Raw genomic sequence first — 19,298 nt, forward strand, 5'->3', positions numbered from 1 at the left:
GCCATTTTATAACCACTGGATTCACAATAATAAAAAATTCTGGGCCAGGCATGGTGGCTTATGCCTGTAATCCCAGCACTTTGGAAGGCTGAGGCAGGTGGATCACCTGAGGTCGAGAGTTCAACACCAGCCTGACCAACATGGTGAAACCCCGTCTCTACTAAAAATACAAAATTAGCCAGGCATAGTGTTGCATGCCTATAATCCCAGCTACCTGGGAGGCTGAGGCAGGAGAATTGCTTGAACCCGGGAGGTGGAAGTTGTGGTGAGCCGAGATCGTGCCATTGCGTGCTAGCCTGGGCAACAATTGTGAAACTCTGTCTCAAAAAAAAAAAAAAAAAAAAAATTCTGATGAGTCCAAGTCTTGAGGAAGATGTAGAACAGTAGGAATTCTCACTGTTGGTGAGAGTGTAAATTGGTGCAATGCTTTTGAAGAAAATTAATATATCTAGTAAAGGAAACAACATGTATGCCACATATCCTACCAACTCTACTTCTTGGTTGGCCTACAGCTGTGGGTCTCAAACTTTGGTATGCATCATAATTACCTGGAGGGCTTCTAAAACACAGATTGCTGGGCCCTCCCTCAGAGTTTCTGATTCAGTAACTCTGGAGTGGGGCCTGAGAATCTGCATTTGTAAGGTCCCAGGTGATGCTGATGCTGCTGATCCTAGGACTACACTTTGAACCCCCAGCCTAGGGAAATTATTTCCTGTGTTTATTAGGAGATGTGTACAAAAATTTCATAACATCATAGCTAGTAATAGCAAGAACCTGGAAACAAGTTAAATATCCCTTGACAGGAAAATGAATAGAGAAATTATACTGTATTAAGAGAGGTACTACAGAGCAGAGAAAATTAATGAATTAGAGCTATACAACATCATAGATAAAACAAGTTGCAAAAGAATATATGCTTTATGATACTAAATACAAAACTCAAAGTCATGTAAATTTAAACAAGAAATTGTTTAGGAATATATACATATATAATGATAAACCAAAATTCAGAATGGCGGAGGGAAGAGGGAAATGGGATTGGGGAGGCACAGGGATTCCGGTAGTTCTTGAGTTGGGTGGTAAGCTCAAATATGTTTGTTCTATTATTCTTTCACATCTATAAAATATTTAACAATTATTTTGTGCTTTAAAATCAGTTTTATAGAGTGTGGTGGCTCACGCTTGTAATCTCAACACTTTTGGAGGCCAAGACAGGTGAATCACTTGAGCCCAGGAGTTTGAGACCAACCTGGGCAACATGGTGAAACCGCTTCTCTAAAAAAAAAAAAAAAAAAACAAAAATGAGGTGGGCGTGGTTGCTTGTGCCTGTAGTCCTAGCTACCTGAGAGGTTGAGATGTGAGGATTACTTGAGCTCAGAAGGTCAAGGCTTCAATGAGCCATGATTGCACCATTGCTCTCCAGCCTGGGTGACAGAGTGAGACCCTGTCTCAAAAATATAAAATAAAATCAATTTCACTTCTGTATATATGAAATATTTCACTTTTTTCTTTTTAATCAGTTATATATTTTCAACTTCATATTCTTTTAGTTTCCCATAGAATCTTCACAATGTGAAAAAGTAAAATAAAAATATAAAGATGTATCTTTTTTTAAAAATAAGGAAAAAGCCCTTGAATATGTATATATGGACGAGGAAGCATGTAAGCAGCTATGTTAGGATAGTGTGTGTGTGTGTGTGTGTGTGTGTGTGTGTGTGTTTGTGTGTATTTATACTTAAAATACCTTTATGTAGTTCTGAGCAATTGATTAAAAACTGGCAGGAGAAAATCAGCAAGGGATGAAAGGCCTGGGGGGAAGAAACTACGGTTTTGGGAACAAAAGGTAGAAAGTGTATTTGTGGACATGTAAATTCAAAGAGCAAGATAGAGGCCAGGCTGCCAGGAAGGGAATGGCTCTGAGATGAGCAAGGATTGCCTGCTTCTCTGCATTTGTTCCAGCATCTTTTCTCAGGGATAAAAAAGGCAGATCTGGGGGGTGATGCCTTTGTGGGGTTTATGAAAGTAACCAGAAGGGGACAGAGAGGTGGTTGTAGAGTCCAAAGGAGAACAACTTGGAAGATGTGGACTACAGAGCCTGAGTGGAAGTTTTAAATCACCTGGAAATTGGGAGGTTGGCTGGAAGCAGAAAAGAGTCATGAGGGGTTGAATGATTGAAGCCCACTCTGAGGATAGGGAATGTTTGTGTTTAGAGATGAAAGGACTAGAAAGGGATTCCAAAAGTGGAGCAGGGCCTTGTTATTACAAGGCTCAGTGGGACTGAGGTTGGTGACGGACAAGCTTTGAGTACTGTGGGGACAATGATGGGGACCTGTTGAGTCAAGAAGTCTGAAGAATTCACAAGACAGGTGATACGTCTGGCAGGCAGGAATGATGGAGTTGAGTCAGAGTATTGGATGGTAGCTGTGTTGCTCAGGTAGAGTTCTTACCATTGCTGATGAGCAAGGAACTGAGATTAGAGGACCCCTGTGTTCTGGGAAGGAAAATGGGGGTCTAATCACAGCTCCATGAATGCAGCTGGGGGCAGTAGAGCCATATTGACCTGTGTTCAAATCCACTTACTAGCTGTGAGGTCCTGCTGCTAAATACTTAACCTCTCCTGGCCTCTTTTCCCATTTTCAGACAGATGATATCACCTCCTTCCTAGAAGTGGTAACCATTAAATGAGAGCATAGATGAAAGGGTTTACTAGAATATCTGGCACACACCATAGATTATTAATAAATGTTAGTGAGACAAAGCAGGAGTCCTTCTTAGGGTCCTAATGGGTCCCCCCCAAGCATGGAAATAAAGGAAACATCTTGAATCTCTTCAAGGGAAATTCCAGGCACCCAGCTATCCCTGAGAAATAAATAAGCAATCCCATAAGCAAAAAAAAAAAAAAAAAAGGAATAGCATAAACAATAATCTCAAGCAAGTTAGAGTCACAAGGTGTTTTAGTTCCTTCTAGAAACTAAAAGATAACACCGTAACATATGTTCTTGAGTTGTTTATTAGAAACCAAGACTCCCACTGATGAAAAATGCTGGCCATTGTCAGGGAGACCTTAGATAAAGGGGACCTGAAGATTGAACACTGACCACCGTTCTTTGTTCTAAATTTCTTCCTGTGGGACCTGGATAAGAGTCACACCCACAGGCCAAACATTAACCTTCCTTTCTGCTGAACCCAAGTTTTTAGACAAAACCTTGTTTCCTTAACCAATTGCAAATCAAATAATTTCTGAATCCGCCCAATGACCTGTAATCTCCCACTTCAGGATAGCTCATCTTTTCAGGCCAAACCAATGTATAACCTCCATGTTTGACTCACAATTTTGTCTGTAACTTCTGCTTTCTTGAAATGTACCCTGCCTTTAAAAACCTTTGCTCGTAAGCCATCAGGGAATTTGGGTCTTAAGTGTTAATTGCCCAATCCCCTTGCTTGGCACGCTGCAATAAATGCCTCACTTTCTATCACTGCAAATCCCAGTGTCAGTGTTTGGCTTTTTCTGTGCACTGAGTGAGCGGATCAGAGTTTGGTTTAGTAACATTAGGTCTGTCTTCTCTTCCCCTCAAATCAAGTACTCTTGGAGGCCCCGCATGGGGGATGGCCAGCATCACAGGAGGTAATCAGAGAAGGGGCTGATGATCCCTGAGCTCACTGATGGAGCCATGAAATGAGTCAGACAGAGACAGAAAAACTTTAGGAAGGACAGTGCACTTGCAACAAAAGCCAAACAGAACAAGCATCACCCATGTCAGTGTCACAGTGCAATTCAGAGACAACCCTGAGGAAGACTTTGCTGAAGCATTTTGTGAAGAATTTTGTACATGGTGAGGGATGGTAAATAATGGTGCAAAAACCTTCTTTGAAACTGATGGGATTTTCAACTGGTTGGGCAAAGGATGGGCCTTCTTAGAGAAGAGCATTCAGAAAAGATGATGAACTACTTAAGCCTCTTAGATTTTAGTCCTTTCAGTTTTCAGCCTAGCCCTGGAACAATGGTTTATAAACAGCCTTGTTCATGGAGCAACCTCAGATGCCTCCTGAGATAAAGAAATGGGGAGGCTCTGAAATCAGTGCCTAAGGCAAAAAAACCCCACATAAAATCAAGATTATTCTTGAAAAGCACTTAAATCATGCTTAAGCTCAAAAGTCAACAATTACTCAAAATAATGGAAAGCAGGATTTGAAGAGATATTTGCACATCCATGTTCACAGCAATATTATTCATAATAGTCAAGAAGTGGAAGCAACCCAAATGCCCATTGATGGATTAATGGGTAAACAAAATGTGGTATGTAAATACCATGGAATATTATTTAGCCTTCAAAAGGAAGGAAATTCTGGCACATAATACAACATGGATGGACCTGAGGACATTATGCTAAGTGAAATAAGCCAGTTACAAAAATACAAATACTGTATGGCTTTACTTACATGAGTAGTCAAATGCATAGAGACAGAAGTTAGAATGGTGGTTGCCAGGGGCTGCAGAAGGGGGAATGGGGAGTTGTTTAATGGGTATAGAGTTTCAGTTTTACAGGATGAAAAAGAGTTCTGGAAATTGCTTGCTCAACAATGTACTTAACACTCCTGAACTGTACACTTAAAAACAGTTAGGATGGTAGATTTTGTTATGTGTATTTTACCACAATTTAAAGTCAGAAATTAGTTGCTTGTGTTTATCTTTGCATTTAACCTATAGGAATTCAACTATAGGCAAGTGCCCCTTTATTTAGCCTTGTTCTTCCTGGTCCCCTCCCCATTCAAACCACACCTTTGTCCTTATTGTCCCTCGAGGAGGGGCTTAACCTTCTTATTTTTTATTGTAGCCAAGCACTTAACGTTTGTTTTGCTTTTTATTGATAAGAGTACCTATATTTGAATTTATGTCAGATGGCACTCCACTATAGCTGTCATTCTTTTCTTACTAATCATAGTTTCTGGTTGAGTAATGAAGGTCCTGTTGAGAAGCGGGAGGAAGTGTTTGCCTCCTAAACCAAACACTCATAAAGTATTGTCTGTGACATCTAAGTACTGTGTCTGCACAGTACACTAATAATATATTTATAATTTAATGCTGAATAATATTCTGCTGTATTTATATACCACATTGTTTATCCATTCATCTGTACTTAGATGTCACAGACAATACTTTATGCATGAACTGATGAAGTAAGTCATGAGAACTCCCATGCTTTTGAGCCGTCACCACACAAAAAGCATATTTGCACTAACTCAGAACACATGATGTTTTGGGTAGAGTTGAATAAAAGTTTCATTTGTATTACCCACAAAGAAGGGGTTTCTAAGTAATGTAGTAGTGATGGCTTAAACAAAAAGGCAGAGAGCACTCATCCATCTTTGAGAACTGTAACCTTGATTCTTGGAAATGTTGGTTCACAAACCGTATCATATTGTCTTGATACAGAAATGAATCTTTCTTACCTCTAAAGAACACTTTTAGCCAACAAATTTTAGCTCCATTTACATTATATACAGTTGAAAGAAAAATAGGAGTTTCACACACTGTGCATGTTTGTATCTCCTCAAAGCACTCAGCAGCGGTTTGTCCCTAGGAAGTAGTCAATAAATGGTTATTGAATTTAGAATGTCCTTCTTTCCAATCAGTAAGGTTTAATGTATATCCAATTCAGAAATCCCATTAATTTTTCAGCATTACTAAGCCTTTAAAAAATCAATTTTGGGGATGTGCTTAAGAGTTCACAGCAAATACTATTACATAATAATTAAGAGAAAACTGTTAAATGAAGCAGGCTTATTCAATACAACAGTAGCCATTGATAAAATGTAATTTAATTTAATCATTTAAATTTACATTGTTAATGTACAAGAGCATTTCTTTCAAACCACAGGTTAACACACACTAAAGAGCAATGCTGTTAGAGGAGCAGAGAAACTTTGGAAAACTCTGCTGTCTGAAATAAAAGCAAGGCACTCTCCATTAACAGCTGGTGGCTTCCTGATTTCCGCCCACAGAAGGCATGTTCACACTGAGAGAGCTCTCCCGCAAGGGGAGGAATCACCTGCTTTAATACATGTTGTTCTCTTCTGTGCTAGTGTGGTCATCCACTCTGTATAAACTTATGTGCAACATTAAGACAAAAAAAGGGAGTTGAGTTGATAGATGACTTGGGAGGCTCTCATAGTTATAATAACTATGGAAGACAGAAGAACATGCTATCATCTTTATTTTTAGCACTCATATCTGGACCTATTACTAAAAAAGCTTCTTCATTCCTTCCAACCACTAGATTATAATGGCTAAAAAGTCTTTTCTTTAAATCTGATGGGTGTAAAAATAAAAAGTAACAGCATTTCTCTAGGGCTCTGTTTTTGTTTTGTTTTGTTCTTCCTTTATAGACATGACAAAAACAAGGATTAACTTTCCAAATACTCATGGTGCACAAGAAGGTTATGTATGCACAGTATTTCTAATTTATTCAAATTCAATTTGAATTTGGTCTGAAGCTATCTTGTATGAAATGTTAGCTTTCCTGATATTTAATAATATTTATTATGTTTGCATATAAGCTCAAAAAATTAATGCAAAAGTATACTTTACTCATGGTTATCTTCAGGTAAATATTAGTGGTTATGTTTAAAAGCCTGATTTTATATAGATGGAGTAAGTTGAGAAAAAAAAAGACCATGGAAATGTAAATTGGGTCTTAGTCTTGATTCTGTTACTAGCTGTGTGACCTTGAGTAATTCTTCACCCTTCAATGGGCCCCAGTTTGCTCCTCTATGAATTTTAAGGGGTTGGACTAGTTGACAGGCCAGGCCCCTTCCAAGTCTAACATTTCAAAATCCTAACATTCCAGGTTCTATCATCTTGATATATAAAAATAACAATCTTTCATAAAAGCACACATAAACATAACACATAATCAAATATTAGAATGACTCTTGGAAAAAAACATATGATTTCCTATCTGGGTTATACTTTGCAGCAATTAGGCAATTCATTTGGCATTTGTTTGATTGTATAATTTAATGACAATATAAACAGCATAGTTTTGTTATTTTTCCTTTAAAAAGACTAAAGCAAAATGATTTAAAGCTAACAAAAACTACTGTGACATCAGTTTGACATTCAAAGTTTGTTTCTTAGCAAAATGGCCAAAGATATTTTGACTTGATACAGAGTATATAATATAAAGACTTTTAGACCTAAAAATCTTCAAACATTATTCGAATTTAGCAAAACATAAGCAAAATTTTAATATCAAAGTGCTAAACAGTACTGCCTTAAAAGTCACTGCAAATGAACCATAAAATAACGGCATGGGAAGTGACATTTATTGTACAAATGGTTAATAAAAAGACACATTATAAATATATATATATGTAACCTGCTATATTTATATATATATATATATATATATTTGCTTATTTAATTTCTAATTGGTGTATCCAAGTCACTGTGAACACCCCATTTAATTACTCTGTAACTCAGCTTCCAGGAGCTGGTGGTCTTGCAATAAATACAGGCAAAGCTATTACAATATAACGTGCATACAAATGTTTATACAAATAAGGACACTATGCAACAAATTATCTCATAGTAATATGGCATTAACAGTAGAAACATACAAAAGGGAGTACGAACACGGAATGTTGAAACGCAGCCCACTAATCCTTCCTAGTACTCACACTCATACTATTTTTTAAATCTTTTCTAGTATTCACATTCATACTTTTTTTTTTAAAAGAAGATTTGCTTGCTCTCCAAAATTGTCTCCTTAACCAATAACAAAAATTAAATTATGTCTATAAAAATCCTTATTGTCCCTGGCGCTTACCCTGTATGACCCAGTTCCTGCTGATTTGCATGTTCTTATCTAGGGATCAAATACTCGACTGACTTATGGAGCTTCTGAATGAATATACCAGTCAGTTACTACAACTGAAGCAAGTTTAGGGAACTCTGCTGGGGTTGATAGAACACAACCAAAACAGTTACATGTAATCCAGTTTATAATCTGATCCGCTTTCAGGATAGCTGGACAGTAAGGGCAGGGATCTGGTTCCATCAAGAATGGCCTAAAAGTCTTGGATGGGCCATACCTCAGAAGGGATTGACAGGTAAGGTGAACCCAGCCTCTGCTAGGGATATTAACATGTGTCATTTGCTAACATGACTGGCTCCTTTTTATTTCCATATAGAATAAAGGAGAGTTAATAAACAAGACTTAGTAAGACAGCACTTTAAAAAATTGCACTTGTTTATGGAAGCAAACAGCCACTATTGTTTTGCTATGTCTGATTTGTAGGTAATCCTCCATCTTTCACCATTTGTTAAAATAAAGGAAGAAGGAAATTAAAAGGAAGTTTCTGCCTTGTTTGTACCACATACGTACCTTTGATACAGGAAGCGTATTTTCAAGGGACCAATCTTTAAGACACATCCTACCCTGGCGAACAACCCTTGGCTGTTCTTGTTTTTAAATACAAAGCAACTATAATTGTATTCCCCAGAAAGAGTTTTAAAACAGTTATATTATCCTTTTTTTTTTTCCTGCTGGGACAGCATTGTCCAAAAGTGCTTTGTTAGCAATTTCTTAGAAAACCCTCATGAACTATACCCCCCTCCCACTCCATCCCCCAATGCCTAAATATAAAACACAACCCCAACACAATACTCTGCAAGTTTTCTGGCTTTAGGTTGTAAGGAAAAGAGCCAGAAAAAAAAAAGAAAGTCTTTGCTTTCTGCAGGAGCTGCTTTTCCTCTTAAGGAAGGACAGGAAATGATAGGTTTCCAAACCTATCCCTTTGCTGCGTAGCAAGCAGGTGCTAGGAGAGGAGGCGGCTCACTGCTCGGCTGCTCCTGATTAGAAAGGTAGGGTGTCCAGGAAGAGCTTATCGATGATGGAAGGTGGAGACACCAAGTCTTCCAGCTTCAGGTAGAAGATGCGCTGGAGGCCCAGGGTGCAGATCTTCCTCAGTTCTACCAGGGCACCCAGGACCTTGGACTCGGTGGGCTCCAGAGCCTGTCCCTTACTCTGGTGGTCTTTTAAACTGCTTGTGATCTTGTTGCATAGCTCCTCGACTCTCTTTGGTTCTTTTAACCCATGTCTTTCTGCAGAGGGATAGAGAAGGGCAAGAAGTTTAGGAGGCAAATACATCTTAAGACACTTTGAATCCCTAATTGAGGTCTGTGTCTCATTCTGCCAGTTTGGATGGCTTCTTTACAATCAAAGTGCCCTCCCTGTTAGAGATAGTTCATGGTGTTTGGTATTAAACAACACCAAGGTTTGAATCCCAGTCCCAACACTTACTTGCTGTGCACGCTAGAGTAAGTCTCTTTACTTCTGAGCACCCATTTCCTTATGAGATGAAGAAAATGATCATACCCAATTCAGGGTTTCTGGGATGGCCAGCTTAGGTAAGTAACACAAGGGAAGCACAGTTCCTGGCACACAGCCACATGGAATGAATGGCAGGGTGGTTATTATTTTGCATACATTATCCTACTAAGTTCTCACAAAGCCTTGTCAGTAGGCAACTATTTTTCAGAGTGACACAGAAACACATCCAGGCAAATGAATTAATGTTTCTATCTTGACAGACTCATTTAAGGGAGATGGGGAGGCTGTAACTTCCATTTGCTAATGCAAGGGCTGCTCGAAAAGACCCAACACAGCAAAGTGCATTCCTGTGTTTTCATGCTAACCAGCACTGAGAAGCATTCAGCTTTTCTTTTCCTTGTTTTGTCCCCCCCCACTTGAAACCCCTATTGACCTACACCTGGCACTCTGTACAAAATACGCATGTCCTCCTGCTGTGGAGATGGAAAAGCCAAAGAGAAGGGGAGGAAGCCCAGAAGGATGTGGTGCAGGCATATTATAATGTGTCAAGACACAAATACCAGTATCTTATATTTTACAAAACAATATATAAAATGATCTCCATGTGAAATACTATGATCTATTTTATGTATAAGGTTAAATGAATTTCCCAAAGTCACTCAGCTGCTAAAAGCTGCGATTAGAACCCAGTTTTCTGGGGCAAATACTGGTCTCCTGTTCCAAAGCAATGAGAAGCAATGATATCCACAACAAATCACTATGCTTTTCCCCAGCATTTAGACTTCAGAGCTTCATTTCTCTTTTTTTTTTTTTTTTTTTTGAGACAGAGTCTGACTCTGTTGCCTAGGCTGGAGTGCAGTGGTGCGATTTTGGCTCACTGCTCCCCCACTTCCTCCCCCAACCCTGATTCAAGCGATTCTCCTGCCCCACCCTCCTGAGTAGCTGAGACTACAGGTGTGCACCACCATGCCCAGCTAATTTTTTGTATTTTCAGTAGAGATGGGGTTTCACCATATTGGCTAGGCTGGTCTCGAACTCCTGATCTCAAGTGATCCTCCCACCTTGGCCTCCCGAAGTGTTGGGATTACAGGCATAAGCCACTGTGCCTGGCCTCAGAGCCTCATTTCTAAGGGAAGAGCTTGGCCTCTGTTATCTCAGTTTTCTTCTCTCAGTACATTTACATGTAAAATCATAATTCTTGAGAGATGGAAGCATCCTTCTAATGGGAAATCAAGCAATAGTTTCTAATTTTTATGAAATTAATTTTTTTGCTTTTGAGTCACGGTCTTGCTCTGTTGCCTGGGCTGCAGTGCAGTGGTGCAGTCATGGTTCACTGTAGCCTGAAACTCCTGGGCTTAAGTGATCCTCCTGCCTCAGCCTCCCAAGTAGCTAGGACTATAGGCATGCACCACCATACCTGGTTGATTTTTAAATTAGTTTTTGTAGAGGCAGGGCCTCACTATGTTGCCCAGGCTGGTCTTGAACTCTTGGGCTCAAGTGATCCTCCTGCCTCAGCTTCCCAAAGCGCTGAAATTACAGGCACGAGCTGCCGTGCCTGGCTCTAAATTAATTTTTTAAGTTGGGGGCATTTTTGTTAGAAAAGTTATTTCCTTGAAGCAAAAGCCAATAAGAAAAATGAAGAACTATGCAGACACTTTTTTCTTGTCCCAAATAAGAGGCCTGGGAACCAGAAAATTTGCATTATCATCAGTTTGGCTAGTTGTGTATGATTTGCGGAAGTTCCTCCCTCTTTGGGGCCCTGCAAAAGGAGATGGTTGAACTTAACTATCTGTAAGGTCCTAAAGCTCTGATGTGTCCTCCCTCCCCTTCCTTCCTTCCTTCCTTCCTTCCTTCCTTCCTTCCTTCCTTCCTTCCTTCCTTCCTTCCTTCTTCCTTCCTTCTTTCCCTCTTTCCCTCCCTCCCTCCCTCCCTCCCTCCCTCCCTCCCTCCCTCCCTCCTTCCTTCCTTCCTTCCTTCCTTCCTTCCTTCCTTCCTTCCTTCCTTCCTTCACAGAGTCTCACTCTGTCACTCAGGCTGTGCAGTGGTGAAATCTCAGCTCACTGCAACATCCACCTCCTGGTTTCAAAAGATCCTACTGTCTCAGCATCCCAAGTAGCTGGGATTACAAGTGTGTGCCACCACACCTGGCTAATTTTTGTATTTTTAGTAGAGACAGGGTTTCACTATATCAGCCAGGCTGGCCTCAAACTCCTGGCCTCAAGTGAGCCACCCACCTCGGCCTCCCAAAGTGCTGGGATTACAGGCATGCACCACTGCACCTGGCCTGATATGTTATAATGATGTTAAAATACAACCATGAAGATTGCCAGTGGGATCTCCATGGACTGTAAGTTGCAGGCATCTTGTCTCAATGCAATATGCTATAAAGAGACAGGCACTGGCCCTGGAGTTAGACAGACCTAGGTTCTAGTTGTGGTTCTGTCACTTACTAGCTGGGTGACCTAATTTCTCTAAGGCTCAATGTCTTCACAGGAAAATCAGAATTATTGAGTGGCAGATACACAGCCTTTGCTGTTATTATTCCTGTGTGTTTTCAATGTTATGTAATAGATTAAAAGAAAAAGTACAATGATAATAAAACCCAACTCCATGGATTGTTGTGGCTCAATTAAGATAATATTATGGAAAAGTGGTCTGTCAGCTGTAGAGTGCTATGCACATGGAATAATCAGAACCAAAGACAATGCTTGCCAGTGGGCAAGTGGCTGGTAACTACAAGGTCTTACAAAAGGCAATTAGTGGCCTAATTTCCAAGCTTTGCAGTGCATCATTTTGCTTTCCCTGAGAAACTATTCGCTAATCAGCCCAGGTGCAGACCTGTCTCCTACAGCTTATCTTTACTAAATACATAGGCTCCATGTTTCAGTCTCAGAAGAAGCACCTGAGAGTGAATTTTAACAGAATCCTGCATGCAGTGGTGTTCTGCCTAAAGTTTTATTTTTCTCCCCAAAACAAAAGAACAGGCTGTAAATTTGGCAGTAAATTTCAAGAGCTATAAATCGTTCATAGCCTCTGACCAAGTAATCCCACTCTTGGGAATTTATCCAAAGGAAACATTTAGCAGAAGAATAAAACTGTATACATGAAGACATTTGGTTCAGCATTATCTATTACCAAGACAAAACAAAACAAAAGCAAAGAAACAAAAAACTGGAAAAAGGCAAAGGGCTGAAGAATAGGGGAACCATTAAGTAAATAATGGTATATGGAAGGGAAGATTCTGGAGACATCAAACAGAACAAATATGAAGACTATGAAGCAAAATAAAAAAAGTCTACAACATTAAATAGAGAGTAGAATATTAAATACTAAAGCTGTGATTCCATCTATGCAAAAATTATTTCTTCATATAGAGAAGGGTGAAAGAAAATATAAACATGAAAATACCTATGGGGTTTTGGGATAACTTTTTCCTTCCTTTTAAAATGTCCAGGTTGTGCTCTTTGTATAATAATGTTAAAATAGAATGAGATTGATTTCATCCTTTGTGAAGCCCTTGAGTAGCTATAACATGATCAAACATCACCTTGCTGATACTAAATTCAATTAATACTGAAAAATATTCAATTAGATTCATAACCTAGGGAGAGACGTCTTTCTCAGAATAAATACCAGTCCATTGATTTAAGCTTTCCCTTCCTTTCAGTGTCTTATGTCTTACATAACATTCAAGATCTCATATTCGTCAGGAAATAGGAACTGAGTAATATGTTGGCTGGATTTGGGGAGGGAGCTGATTGTGGAACCTTGTAACCAGACTTTCTCATGGCCAAACTCACAGAAGGTGCTGCAGAGTTTTCCCTGCTCTCCAACCAGTTGCGACTGCTCAATAACTATGGCAACCATTATTTATTCAGTGAATTCAAGTGGAGATCGATACCTCCTGCCAGCTGGATCAACTCTAGGCCTGGAATTCCTTGAGGAATTCAGAGACACTCCTGTTAGAAGCCAAAGGCACCTCAACCCTCTTTGTTGTTTTGAACAGCCACTGGATTTGTAGCTTCTTTACTTTTTCAAAAGGGCTGAGATAATATTCAGTCTCCATGCAAACTACTGCCAGCAGCCAGGAAGATTTTCAAATCACTAGGGAGTCACTAAGTGTCTGGGTCCTTCCCTAGTAACTTGAAATCCCTTAAAACCTAATCACTGACATTTTAGTTAAAGGGATCTCCTTTCTTCTTGTAGCTTGGTAAACATGGCTACGGAGCTGATATACAGAATTCATAAATTTGGGGGGAAATCAGGCATTTGGACTATCCCCCTTCCTAGAGAGTTATACACAGAAGATTTTAGTTTAAGGTCTTTGTCAACCATTAAACAAAACAAGCTTCTTAGTATTTCTTGCATTTTGAGCTATATAATTTTCATAGAATGCTTTAGTATTTTAACTCTAGCATTACATATTCAAAACTTTGATATATAACATACAGAAATGGTTCAGTAATAGACTTATGTGTCATAATCATTGTATATATAGATTGGAAAGGGTTTGAGTTATTTAGTTCAAATTCCTATCTAAGACAAGAATCTCTACTACAAGCTACCATAAAGAGTGTCAGGTAGTGGCTGGACTGGGAGTTAACTATATTATGCCATAATAATACAAATATATTTAATAGCACTTTATACAACACTCTTACTTAGATTATTTTATCTCACTCTCACAACAATCCGGTGAATTAGGCAGAACAAAGATTATCTTTAAGTAATAGGTATGGAGGGTAAGGCTCAATTAAGTGACTTGCCCATAGTCAAAATTAGCAAGGGGCTATTTTCTTTCACTCTAAGTCCAGAGATATTTCTTTTATAACAAGATGCCTTCCATCTCTGGACATCTGTAATTGTTAGAAAGTTTCTCCTCTTCCTGAGATGAACTAACCTTTCTATAATTCTCTCCTATTTTCTGTGCACCAAATTAACTAACTACTTCTTTCAAAAAATATTTATTGAGCACCTATTCTGTGGCAAGCAATGTTATAACCACTGGGGTTAGAGATGCGACAGACAGATCACACTCCTAATCTTTGTGTGGTATGAACATCTAAAAATACCATTGGATTCATGTGCATTTTAGCTATCTAGGCATAGACATCTCTGCTTAGAGCAAGAGGGAGGGGTTTAGAGGTAGGGGGAACCAGGGAAGAAGGAGTCAGGGGGAGAGAGTTATGGAGTGAAATAATAGAGCTCCATTTAGGTCTGTGCTCATGTTTTCCCATCTTCACCTGGTTAAGATCTACTCATTCTTTGGATCTCAGATCAAATATTTCTTGAAGGAAGCTTCCCTTTTTACCCCCATTCTAGATCATGTTCTCCTCTGGCATTCTAATCTTTCCCTTTGCAGGACACACCAGTTTGAAATCAGATAGTTATGTGATTTTTCTCCTCCCATTAATTGTAAGCCCCATGGGAGCATGAACTGTATTTGCTCTACATTTTATCTCCAGCACCAAGCCTAGTACATAGGAGACACCCAATAAATATCTGTTAAATGGATACATAGAGGATCAAGGATCTGTGAAAAATGATTATATAAGCACTAAAAGTGTAAGTTGCTAAGAATAAATATACAGGTTGGGAGTTATTAAGAAGCTAACAACAGTAAAGAACTTTACAAACTCTAAAACCTATCACATTAAAGCTTTGGAATTAGATTTCCTGGCTGTAGACCTAACTCTACCACTTTACTTATTTATTTATTTATTTATGAGACAGAGTCTCGCTCTGTCGCCAGGCTGGAGTTCAGTGATGCAATCTCGGCTCACTGCAACCTTTGCCTCCCGGGTTCAAGTGATTCTCCTGTTTGGCCTCCCAAGTAGCTGGGACTACAGGTGTGCGCCACTACGCCCAGCTAATTTTTGTATTTTTAGTAGAGAAGGGGTTTCACCATGTTGGCCAGGATGGTCTCCATCTCTTGACCTTGTGATCCGCCCACCTTGGCCTCCCAAAGTGCTGGGATTACAGGCGTGAGCCACCGCACCTGGCCTTGACCACTTATTAACTGGGTGACTTTGGGTCTGTTTCCACATTTGTAAAATGGTGCTAATAATGGTAGCTGCCTTATGGGTTGCTGTGAGAAGTAAACGAGTGAATACATGTCAAGTATTTGGAACCATGCCTAGCATATAGTGAGCGCTTAGCAAATATTTGCAAGTATCCTCTCTATCTAAAACTCAAGCCATTACCTTCTCCTTCAAATCAGCCACTTCTCTAAGCTTGTCTATTAATGATATTACAGCCTTTCACATCACTCTCATAATCATCTCTAACAATTCCTTCCCCCCGAGCCATCATATTTAATCCATTGCAAGAACTTCCATTATTATCTCTGTGATGTTCCTTGCATTTATATCTCCCTCTCAATACCCATGGCCTCTGGATGAGGATCTTCAATATCTTTGCTATCTAGATCATTTTAATAGCTCTTGACTGATTTCCATGTTTCCTGTATCTGCTGTAATCCATTCCAGGTACTTCCAAGCTTATTTATTAAGCAACATTAAACAAAATAACACATGTAAAGCCCTTGGCACAGTGCCTGGCACTGAGTATTTTAAAATGGCAGTTATTAATTTCATAGATTCCTAATTACCAATAGGTTCCCTTATTCCTTGCTACTTAAGGTGTGGGCCCCAGACCAGCAGCATCAGCATCACCTGGGAATTTGCTGGAAATGCAGAATCCGTTTAGGCAGGCCCTGCCCCAGACCTACCTAACCAGAATCTGCAATGCAACAAGATGCCCAGTGATGTGAATGATGGAGAAGCTCTGCTCTAGTCAATCCTAGTCCCCATAAGATGCTTGACTCAGTCCACACTTAGTGTTCATCTAGTCTCTGTAAGCCTCATTCCCCAATGCGGGAACTCACTCCTCAAGGCAGCTTATTCCAATTTCAAATGATTCTTCCTATGAGAAAGTTTTTCTTACATTGAGCTAAAATTTGCCATCCTATATATCAGGGGTCCCCAATTGGTATTGGTCCATGGCCTGTTAGGAACTGGGCCACACAACAGGAGGTGAGCAGCGGGCAAGCAAGTGAAGCTTCATCTGTATTTACAGCCACTCCCCGTTATTTGCATTACCACCTGAGCTCCACCTCCTGTCAGATGAGTGGCGGCATTAGATTCTCATAGGAGTGTGAACCCTATTGTGAACTGTGCATGTGAGGGATCTAGGTTGCACGTTCCTTATGAGAATCTAATGCGTGGTGATCTGTCACTGTCTCCCATCACCCCCAGATGGGATTATCTAGTTGCAGGAAAATGAGCTCAGGGTTCCCACCGATTCTACATTATGGTGAGTTATACAATTATTTAATTTTATATTACAATGTAATAATAATAGAAATAAAGTGCACAATAAATGTAATACGCTTGAATCATCCCGAAACCATTCCTCTGACCCCAGTCCAAGCAAAAATTGTCTTCCATGAAACCAGTCCCTGGTGCCAAAAAAACTGGGGACCGCTGCTATATGTAGTTCCCAGTTCTGCCTCTTGGGCTTATATGAGAAATGTCAAATTCTCTTCCTCATGGCAGGGAGTAGGGGATAAAGAAAGGGATGATAGTAACCATCAGGAGCCCCACCAAGGGGAAAACTAACTCCCGTTTCTGAGCAGGTGTTAGGGCAAAGGCTAACTTGGTGACAACGATGCTGTTTCAGCCAAAGGGGAAGGAAAGGTGGGCCCCTGGAGAGAGAGGTATGTGTAGCTCAAACACAAACAAACAGTATTCCCGACTCTGAGCTCTACCCCTTTCTCTGGGAATTCACCTTATTGCTATCACTCATGTCATACACAACATCCTTTACTGATGGGCAGTCCCAGAGACATTGAGCCCACGCTGGTCAGGAAGCCACAAGTGAGTCGGCAGTCTGTGTTGAGGCTGATTTAAATGGCACTTTTCAGTCTGACTGTCTTTGATTTAGTAGAGTATGTGTCTGTCTCTCTCTCCAGTGAGACCACAGACTCTTTAAGGGTAAGGGAATGTGTGTCTGATGCACAGTAGATGCTCAATAAATATTTACTGAATTAATCTGAATTGAAATAAGGCAATTTTCAAGAATTCATACTTTTCTCATAACAGTGGTAGGCTAAAAATTATTAATTCATATTTTTCTAATTTGGGAGACTTTCTGATACTCACAATTGGCCCATTCATTCAATGAATATTTGTCATATGCCTCATACTTGTAAATGCTAAAGTAATTTTAAAGATAAATAACTCTCCCTGTCCTTAAGAACCCCACAGTCTAGTTGGTAAAGAAAGACACAAAGAAATTCCTTAATACAATGTGTATATTCAATTGCAGGGATGCATGAACACTTTTATGGATTCTTAGAGAGCAAGACAGCTGGCTCTTTATGGAAGTGTGTAAAACAAATAATATAATAATAACAATGAAGGTTTGTCTAATTTTTTTTCTGCATAGTACATATTAGTTCGTTCAATCTTTATAAGAAACCTGCAAGTAGACATCTTTATCCCTGTGAGAAAGAAGGAAATTGAGATTCAGAGAGGGTAAGGAACTTGTCCATGATTGCAAAGACAGCACATTTCAGGGTGAAGACCTGAACTCAGATCTCCGGTCTCTAAATCCTGTGGCCTCTCCCCTCTCCCACCATTTTTGTTTTTAACTATTTTGCCCTGCTAAGTTTTACATTTAGTTTTCCTTGCGATGTAGCTGATGGCTTTATTTGATGCAAAAGCAGGAGTAACCAGGTAACCATTTACAGTGGGCAGTGGAGCTCTGGAAAGACAGATGGTGGAGGGTGTGGCATGGTAAGCCACCTGTCTAGTCCTGCTGTGTCACTGTTTCACTACTTTCTGCCATGGTTCTGCCCTCCTTCCTCCTTCTCAGTCTTAGAGGTCATGTTTCAATAAGACCAGGAAAAAGACTACAGTCAGAAGAGAAAGGAGTCATTTTCTCACCTGACAGATGACCTGAGTAGGGAAAAGAAAGCCATGGGGAACAACAAAATGGCATTTGAGCACTTGAGATTCCCTCCGCCATCTGGTTCAAAACTATCTTTCCAATCTTTTTTCCCCTATTTCTGTACAGGAAAAGTGTTTTGCTCTGAGGTTAGGTCATCACATCAAGCCAGAAGGTAAATATCACATAGAATTAGTTTTATCCCTGAAAATCATTTAATTTTCCCAAAAGCACAAGACATGATCTCAGCACTCATCACTAGAGGCAGAGAAACCACGACCTACAGTGGATTCATGCCCACTCCAGGACATACAGTCATCAAATGCCATAGCCTGCACTCTTAATTTTTCTCCTCTTTCTACTTGGATCATATGTGTGATTTTAATATATGCACAATGAAACTCCACTGTAATTGTTTTAACCCTAAACGGTACTGAGGCATTCAACTGCCATGCCCTTGCTGTTCTATTTCCTTCATCTGGAATGTTCTTTATGTCTTCTCATGTCTAGATGCTACCTCTTTGGGAAGTCATTCATGACCAACACTTCTACCTTCCTTCACCTCAAAAAAGTTAGCAGTAATCTGGACTTACCCCACACTGCATCTGTCCCTTTTCAGGGCCTGAGCACTAATCACTATACACCAAGTTCATATATCATAAGCTATGACTTCCTAGTAGACTGCCCACTTCTTGGCAACAGAATGCATGCCTGGCTCATCTTTGCATCCCAAGAGACTGGTACAATGCTTGGTACGTAGTAGGCCCTCGATGCTTATTTAATGAGTGGATATTTATAAAATGGTAATTCCACACTACCTTTCTGTCTGGTGAGGGGGCTTCTTATTTATGAAACATTATGAAACATTATTAACTGCAACCAGATATCAACTCATTGGTATCCCATCAGATTCAAAGCACTTGCATTACTTCAGAGAGGCGGCACTGGCAAAGGGCAATGGTTAGGGTAGCTAAACAGGGAACCTGAAAAACGTTTGAAAGCCAACCACTGTGG

At 39.8% G+C, this 19,298-nt stretch overlaps 2 protein-coding genes across 7 annotated transcripts in view; one reads left to right on the forward strand and one right to left on the reverse strand.

Moving 5' to 3' along the window:
- The window catches only part of LOC134736184 (uncharacterized), a 386,711-nt gene that overhangs the window by 35,149 nt on the left and 332,264 nt on the right, over positions 1 to 19,298 (forward strand). The gene's annotated exons all lie outside the window — the stretch shown is intronic.
- Positions 5,801 to 19,298, reverse strand: part of NR4A3 (nuclear receptor subfamily 4 group A member 3) — a 43,996-nt gene continuing 30,498 nt past the window's right edge. For all 3 annotated transcript variants that reach the window (XM_055271678.2, XM_055271677.2, XM_055271676.2), the window contains one exon: positions 5,801 to 9,106. In XM_055271678.2, the coding sequence (XP_055127653.1) occupies positions 8,859 to 9,106 (248 nt within the window). In that variant the 3' untranslated portion in view covers positions 5,801 to 8,858. The remainder of the gene's footprint in view (positions 9,107 to 19,298) is intronic.

The sequence above is a fragment of the Symphalangus syndactylus genome, chromosome 3 (genome assembly GCF_028878055.3).
Source record: "Symphalangus syndactylus isolate Jambi chromosome 3, NHGRI_mSymSyn1-v2.1_pri, whole genome shotgun sequence".
Lineage (NCBI taxonomy): Eukaryota > Metazoa > Chordata > Mammalia > Primates > Hylobatidae > Symphalangus > Symphalangus syndactylus.